This window comes from Lytechinus variegatus, chromosome 8, assembly GCF_018143015.1.
Source record: "Lytechinus variegatus isolate NC3 chromosome 8, Lvar_3.0, whole genome shotgun sequence".
NCBI lineage: Eukaryota > Metazoa > Echinodermata > Echinoidea > Temnopleuroida > Toxopneustidae > Lytechinus > Lytechinus variegatus.
This window is the reverse complement of record NC_054747.1, coordinates 36,039,631-36,048,419: the sequence shown is the minus strand read 5'-3', so window position 1 is coordinate 36,048,419 and position 8,789 is coordinate 36,039,631. Positions and strand designations below refer to the sequence as shown.

At 36.1% G+C, this 8,789-nt stretch overlaps 1 protein-coding gene across 1 annotated transcript; it reads right to left on the bottom strand.

Annotated features, from left to right (window-relative positions):
• Positions 1 to 6,755: 6,755 nt before the first annotated feature.
• LOC121420552 lies at positions 6,756 to 8,547 on the bottom strand. The gene is made up of 2 exons (XM_041615217.1): positions 8,487 to 8,547; positions 6,756 to 7,224 (listed from the first exon to the last, which is right to left on the bottom strand). The coding sequence occupies exons 1-2, from the start codon at positions 8,541 to 8,543 to the stop codon at positions 6,877 to 6,879; spliced, it is 405 nt and encodes a 134-aa protein (XP_041471151.1). The 5' UTR covers positions 8,544 to 8,547; the 3' UTR covers positions 6,756 to 6,876.
• Positions 8,548 to 8,789: the final 242 nt, after the last annotated feature.

Below are 8,789 nucleotides of genomic sequence, written 5' to 3'. Positions count from 1 at the left end.
AGTAGCGTAATGATTATTAAAGTTATTTTCTAAGTCTTCGCCTCATCTTATTCACTCGCCTTCCTCCTCTTATGTTTCCCCTTCTTTTTCTCCTCTCTTTTTCTTGCTTTCCCCTTTTTTTTTGCTCCGCCAATAGGAAGGGGGGCGGGCCCTATGTAAATGTAAATCCAACCAAGAATTGGGTCTATACAACATAATGTCTAAAGGTCGGTGGCGGATCCATGACAGGGGGGAAAATTAGGTTCGCTTTCAAGGGGGGGGGGGGGGGCGGCACTCTTCTGTTTTGGCTGCATTTTGCATTACAAATTTTAATTGTGCCTCTCATAATGGGGGGGGGGGGTAGAAAGGTAACGGAAATTTGAGGATGCTGATTCATTCATGGCATACAATATTCAAATAGACGACCACAATTTCGTAAATATCCAGTCCACGCGCATGCGTACTCTCATTCCGAAGACGCAAGTCATGAATTTTGGGGAAAATGTTTTTAACCCCCCCCCCCCCCACTGATCACGAATTCTGCGAGAACACAACTCTGCTTTCTCATGAATATTGATTTCGATGCAGAAGCAGCAATCGGGATGCGCACGCATTTGGTCAAACAACGAAAAAAAAAGATTAATATTAATCGATGACAGTCGTTTTTAACACAATCGGACATTGATGTCGAGGGACATGGAATCGCTTATCTGGAGAACCCCTCTCAAATTTCCGAGTTTTTTCCCACTCTTTCAACTGTATTTCCTCCATTTTTTTCCGAGTCTCACCCTTCCTCTTTTTCCATCCCAATATTATTTTCTTATTTCTCTCTATTTCCCCTTCCTTTCCTCTCCCTTTGACTTCTTAGTTTTCTTTTTCCTCTTTTCACAATCTCTTTTGGTCCCGCTTCTTTACAACATGGAGATAAAGAAAATTAAGAGACAATATGTTATCCTGGGGAAATTGTTGCCCGTCAAAAATTTTTAGAAACTATTTAAAACAGTTTCTAATAAATCTTTGATCTATCTATGCCTAATAGTTTCAAGCTGTTCCGGTCATATTTATTTTATCATTCTATTTCCTTCTGTTTTTTTTTGGAGGGGGGGGGGGCTCTCGACACTTGTTTGAGATGCGAGTAATAATTAATATTCTAAGTCGATGTGAATGGCTTGGGCCTACGAAACGAAAATATGTGGAATCTTATTTTCCCACCTAAAACATCATGAATTGACTCTCTTCCAATTGCAAAAAAGAGGTTTTCATGTTTATTGCAGCAAATTCGTAAGATCAGTAACGATTAATGACATGTGCGTGATTTTTTATTAAGCTACCGTGGCTTTATGAATGCACCAGAACTTCCATTATAGATGCGAACCACAGTTCAGAACAGTGACGCGAAATCTCGATCCAACAGTCAATATGAACATGATGAAGGCACACATTTGTTTTGGTCGTAGAGGGAGCTATTTAGAATAAATTCTTCGGCCTTTCGACAGAAATTAAGACTTGCAGGAAAGACGAACAAAAGAACGGTGGCATCAAAGGGCCTTTGATGGCGACCGTTCCTTTGAAGAGAAGGGAACGTTGGGCGGGAAAGCCGAAGCGAAAACCCGGATGCGGGAAGAACGATGAAGAACGGTGCATGGACTTTTGACAAGCTACCTTATGATGGTAATTCAACAGATACCCATTCGGCCAAAGTTCATTGACCCTAAATGACCTTTCACCTTAATCATGAGACCTGAAACTTGCGCAAAATGTTCAGTGATGCTTGGTTACTATCATGTCCAAGTTTCATGAATCAGATCCATAAACTTTCAAAGTTATGATGGGAATTCAACAGATATCCCCAATTCAGCCAAAGTTCATTGACCCTAAATGACCTTTGACCTTGGTCATGTGACGTGAAACTCATGCAGGATGTTTAGTGATACTTGATCAATCTTATGTCCAAGTTTCATAAACTAGGTCCATATATTTTCTAAGTTATGATGACATTTCAAAAACTTAACCTCAGGTTAAGATTTCGATGTTGATTCCTCCAACATGGTCTAAGTTCATTGACCCTAAATGACCTTTGACCTTGGTCATGTGACATGAAACTCTAATAGGATGTTCAGTAATACTAGATTAACCTTATGGCCAAGTTTCATTAACTAGGTCCATATACTTTCTAAGTTATGATGTCATTTCAAAAACTTAACCTCAGGTTAACATTTGATGTTGACGCCACCGCCGCCGCCGCCGCCGCCACACCCGCCGCCACACCCGCCGCCGCCGCCGTCGCCGTCGCCGTCGGAAAAGCGGCGCCTATAGTCTCACTCTGCTATGCAGGTGAGACAACAACGGCTAAAAATACGTTGCTTTGCAACTGACCACATAAAAGATGGCAGTTCTCCGGAACTCGTCGATCAAGCTAGCCGTCCCGATCAGCTACGTAGCTCGTGATGGGCACGCATTGGAACGAGAAACCACAAATTTGAGGGTTTCTGGAACGGAAAAAACTAGGAATATTTATGGATTTTAAATTTGTGATGCTCTAGAATAGAAATTTAGGCTGAAAATGGGGGACTCGACCGCGGCACATACGAACCATACATTTAGGCTTAGTTTCTGTAGCTCCCACCGGGGAGGGGGGGGGGTGGTGCTATGATAGTTTGATAAAGGTGGGGCAGGGTTTAAAGTGACATTAACCTTATATTATTTATATTACAGAGGTGTGGTAGATTTCTTATATCTACATTTTTTCTCCACTACCCATTTGTTTACTACTTAAAAAATAAAGGGCCCGCATCCTGTAGCGCTGCAAATGGTGGTTGCAGAATCTGAATGACATATCCGCCACATAATAGTGTTTTGCACCTTTTTTGTAAATGTATACTAAACATAAAAAGGATGATGCATATTCCCTATTTTGTGTAACCTTATGTGACAAACGAACCCAAAACCCACAATAATTCTACAAAACAGTGCATTCCCCCACGGTTTTGAAGGAGATATCTTAAGCTTTGCCATGTTTGCAGTTACTTAGAAACGCTGAACCGCATCACTATTTAAAAAAGGAAGTCACTTCTATTCCAGATTTAAGATAAAACTAGAAAGTGTATTTTATGACTTGTGGTTCCATTTAGTTTTCTTTTCATTGTATATACATAGTATTATCCGTGTATATGTACATGGTGATTTATCAGACTGATAATTATCTCTTTTGTTTATTTAACAAAGACCCACTTAGCAGCATTACCACGAATACAGTCTTGAAATTTTAAATGGCTTACCACACTGCATAAGAGCATATTATTCAGCCTTGTAAAACTGAAAGTGTCATCGGTCGTTTGCAATGTTGACAACTCTTGAGGTCTGCTTGAAAATGAAGGCACACACACGCACACCCTCACACACACGACTCATGCACACCCACACACATCCATACCGACGTAAATCATTCTCTCTATCTCCCTTTTTCATTTATTATCTCACCATTCACCTACCGTAAGTCTGTATTAATTTTGCGTTGGCATAGTTGGCGAAAGTACGTGCGATTATAAATGCTACCTACAATCGGGAAATTTGATAAAACCAGCCAGCACATCAATAACTTTCTACATCGATGTAATATTGATAATCTGCTTTGCCCTAAGTATTGAGATTACAACTTGTTTGGAATTATTAGGACATTCTCTTTTCTGTTTATTCGATTTTTTTCTCCTCATGACATATTCCATTTGGGTTAGATTTACCCTTTCTAAAGATTCCAATACAACCTACACGAAAAGATCTGTTGGGGATTTCCATCAACCTGCTTATCTGCCTAAACTACACGGGGACAGACTTGACTAACATTCATGCTATTTTCTGGCTCCTTTAATACTTACTTTTATATGTATTTTGATCGGCTGCAAACTTGTAATTGTCATTATCATTGCATTGGATAATTCATTCTTTGATTCATTCATGTTATATATTTATTTTTTTGTAGGGACGATACGGGAGGTGTTTGTGTAACCACGAATATAGATACGTGTACATCCATGCTGGAAATGAAATGATAGTAATATTGCATTTACCTCACTAATCGTTAAGCTTTTCCATATAAATCAAATTAAAAAAATTATCTGAAGTGTTAACAATAAATGGGGAAGTCACATATCATTCGTGAAACATATAAGAAAAATACATGTCAATGAAATCAGGCAAACTCTATAGACCTGACGTAGATATAGAATAAACCATCCCTCGACTGCTGTTACTGGTATCCATTCTTGTAAAGAAGTATGGTCTATTCCTGACATATCTTCGGGAACCTTTTGAATGACTTTAGGTAAGGAAATCGTTAAAAACATCCAACTTAACATCTACGAAACCTCAAAGTACCTCAAGGGTTTGGAGAGTTTCTCTTTTTAACCATTGATTAATTACATTCATCTATCATCTATTTCCAGAAAGTGAAACTAGTCACCCTAAAGAGGAGTTGTAACGGAGTTCACTAAGCATTTCCTTAAGTAAAGTGTAATCATTTTAAATGTTCAAGGCGAGAATGATCACAATGACACTTATTCTGTATTATATCAGTGTCATATTTTTTTTTCGGGAAAATGAATCCCTGAAATTACTGAACATCTTAAAGTTCGACTAGAATTTCCACCCCCACCCTTTCGGGAGGGGGGATATTAGAATACAAGTGACATTAGCAGTCTCAATTATTAATGCACACTATTATGACCAGGGAACTAAAGATTCATTACCTGTAATCAAGTTAATGAACTCTTTGTGAAGTGATGTTTTCGACTTGTACATATGAACTGACATTGTTAACCCCTAAATAGGAATGAAGCAAAAACAGCAACCAATAACAACAGCAATTACAAAGAGCCAACACAAATACAGAATAAGAATAAAACTTCATTCACGGAAATACGAACATTTTTTATTGCATTTTGTTTACTACATAAGAGTGCATTACATGTATAAATGTTTATTATTAATCATGATGATAACTGCATACTCATGATCTTAAACGTGGAGTGGTATCAGTTTTGTTTATTTTTTAGTCTTACACATGTACTGACGGTTAAATGTAACATTAATGTTATTCTTTGATATTACAATAAGTGCATTAATCGTGAATTTGGTTTGTTATTAAGCCTTTCTTTTTTCAGGTGGCTGTCTATGATGTTGACGCCTAGAATAGTTTTAGATATTAATGCCACATACAGTGTGTACAATAATTAACTACATATTTCATGAATTCAATAGAAGTAATTTACAGAGTTAAGTCGGCATAGTTGGAATATAACATTTTATAAACAATGGCTGACGTACTATCTACACAACTTTGGCAAAGAAATGTTACATAATCAGTTTGTTACTTAGTATGGCTTTGACAAGAGTAATTTGCCTAAAGTTTCATCATAATTATTTTATATTAACAAACTCTGTCATAAATCACCAAACTATAGAATAAATTCTTAGTCGTGTAACGACACAATCAGTTAAACGACCAATCATAGTAGTAATATATCAGTATAATTATGTTGGTCTTCTGGACTTTCAAGTATTAAATCTCCATATAATTATTATATAATCTCCAAAAAATATCCCACAGCACCACTCTTAATTCAGCAAACCAAAGATATTAGTCATCAACCAGTTATCACAAGTAATTTATTGTTTAATTTATTACCATGATTATGTTCAGTAGGGCTCAATATAGCTTAAACTGCTACTGATATGATTAAAGGTCTACATATTAACAGTAATCACAGTGACATGGTCAGCCTGAGTTGTTAGTTACCGATGGGTTATAATCTTAAATTCCAATCCGACATTTATTAATATAATTAAGATTAATAGTTATGTTACTGTGGGGATAAATATGATATTATTTTATCATTATAACTTTTAATTCTGAAGTTATTTTAACAACTACTTTAAATAATAAGTACATCAATAAGCTTGAATACGTATAGAGCATGATAGAATTAACGGCATAGAGCTGTTAATTCTATCATGCGTGTCTTCTATATAAACCGAGATAAACATCAGTTACTTTTTCCATACGTACAAGTACATTGCATTTGATATACACCTGCACAGCATTATAAATCCTTCTCACGTAGATGGATATTCTTTACTGGTAGTTAATTTGTATACACCCCTACACACACATATGCACATGCATATTCATATATATATATATATATTATATATATATATTTATTTATTTATATATATATGTAGGGTGGTGGCGGCAAGTTAAAATAAATAATTCCTGAAGTCCTGAAACCCATTGAAAAAAGTCAACTCGATGAATTAACCAAGAGTCCAAATTCCCTGTCTAAAATTTGGTTTGATATTTAATTGTGTTTATTTTTATGAATTGCAATCAATTGTAATTCCTCCTGTAATGGGCCAAAGGATTTGCAAAGGTATGCAAGGCCCATTGCAAACCATTTGTCTTTCAAAGGCATATACGTTATGATTATGCCAAGCGAACATTTTTAAGTCGTTCTTCGAATGCAGTTAGTAGTTGTGAAGAACGCTTTAATTTATAAATATTGATAATGCACATACGAAGTTTAGGATCTTTGAATTATTATTTTTCAATCATTTTCAGATTTTTTATAAGACAAATGGATTTCATGACCAGGAGTTGTCTTTGTAAGATTTTTTCTTTTACTTTCTCAAGTCCACGTTGATTATATAGTAAACTTTACGTCTTAACACATTCATTTACTTATTCTAATGGATGTTCCGAAACAATAGCATCTCGCTAATTTTATGATTGTTTCCAGTCTCTGCTAAATATATTTTTCTGAAATCATGGTAAGTACTACAAACCCCATTTTTTCTAGCTATGAAGTATGACAATTTTTCAATTAAATCATGTGAAAAAAATCATAAATATGTTGTGATCACCGAATCTAGACTGTCTAGCGAAACTCCAGTCCGAGGAAATGTTGCAGGACCTGAGCATGATATGAATCTTCTGTCACTGGAATTAAACTCTTTTTTAAGTATGGCATCTGAGGCTGGACTCTCTTTCCGTGATGAAGCAGAAGCTGACAGTGTCAAGTGCAGAGAAGAAGAGTTACCAGGTGTATGGTTTTGTTGACTGGGTGGAATTCTTTGATGAGATATGGGCTTCATCTCCATGTATTTGTGAGCTTCCTGGATGGGTTGCTTGGAAACAGTGTCAGTTTGAGAAACAGCGGGATTGGAGTCTCCATCCGCATCAGTTCTAGACTGGGGAATTCATGAGATATAAAACTTAATTAGGTAACACGTTTAGAATTTGTTACATGTGATCTGGGAGTCAGAATAGAAATGTTCTTATGTCCAAACCAAACTGTTCTTGCGAATATAAAAACAAGTTGTTAACATGGCTGTAGATAATGTAGATAAAAATAATGTTGGTCCATTCATCTCAAAATAGTTTCAGCTTACATCAAATTATCAATTGTTGCAGATGCGCGATAAGGTCTATATATCTAATTCTGTCTTTCGCTATATTTATAATTTTACCATGAAATTTAGCATGAGTGTCAGCATATATCTGCTATTGTTTATCAATGCAATTGCTATCGCCAGGGATATCACATGAGACAGTATAGTATAGTATTCTATTTACCACTGTAAAATCCTCATAATTATGATCGTTATTACAAACCTTACAAGATTATACGATTTAGGATTGGTCCTATTCTCGAATGGGTTCTATTCAAATCAATGAAAGCAATGTTTTTAACTTTCTTTTGAAGCTGTATCCTGTACTTGATCGAACAAGACCCGCCACCAACTTTACACATGTTTGTATTTTTTAATATAAATAGTCATATATCCGACAATGGCCAACAATGGCGTACTTTACTAGGGCGGAGATAATTATGAAGCGATATTCGATGAAGTCGAGCTTGCCAAGTTTCAGAATATTTATAACTGACCGAGAAAACGCTCGCGGGAAAAACTATTTTTCCCCTTTTCCCCGTTATCAATTTCGCTCATTTTTTTCACAGAGTAATCATGTAACACTGAAACCCAGAAAATTAAATGAAAACAAAAATCGTCATGTCTTTTACTGGGTTGTCGAATTCCTATGATTTTCGATCTGCGACTTGTCTCTCATTTCTATTTGATCTATCACATATATTATTATTTATTTTAAAAATGGGTGTATTATATTGAGCATGGTCGTGATGATTTCATCAACAACATTACAGGTAGTGCACTATAAACATGCTAAAAGATATTGGATAAAAATGCCCCATGAGAGTGATTTCGTGTCCAACCAACATTATGCATTCTTTTAGGCGTTTTTATTTATCCAGTTTGATGAAAATTTTGCCCATTCATAAGTAATTTCTGCTTATTTTTTTAACCTTTCTGGACCGTTGTTTTCCGTATTGGGTAAGATGCTGCCCTAAATTGGTTGGACGCATAATTAACCTCATGCTGCCTAATTTTCACCCGATATTTTATTTAATTGTAGTATTAGCAATTATATTTACCATTGAAAAATCAGCACGGGGTTCGTGGTTCGAGTCCCTCTGGTTTACGGCGTTCATTCCCGCTCCATGTGCGTTTCCTGCTAAGAAAAAAAACGGATTCGAAAGTAAAAGAAAAAAATCCTAGAAAATGATAAGAGGTCACACGAAACGAACTTTAACTATATTATATACATTCTTTGACGAAAGTGTGTATCAATCTTTATAATAATGACATCACTTCATAATAATGACATAATAGGTAAAAGTTCTGGCCGTTGTGGCGTGCGCCGCGGCGCACCGGTAATCCAAGGTACATGTAGTATG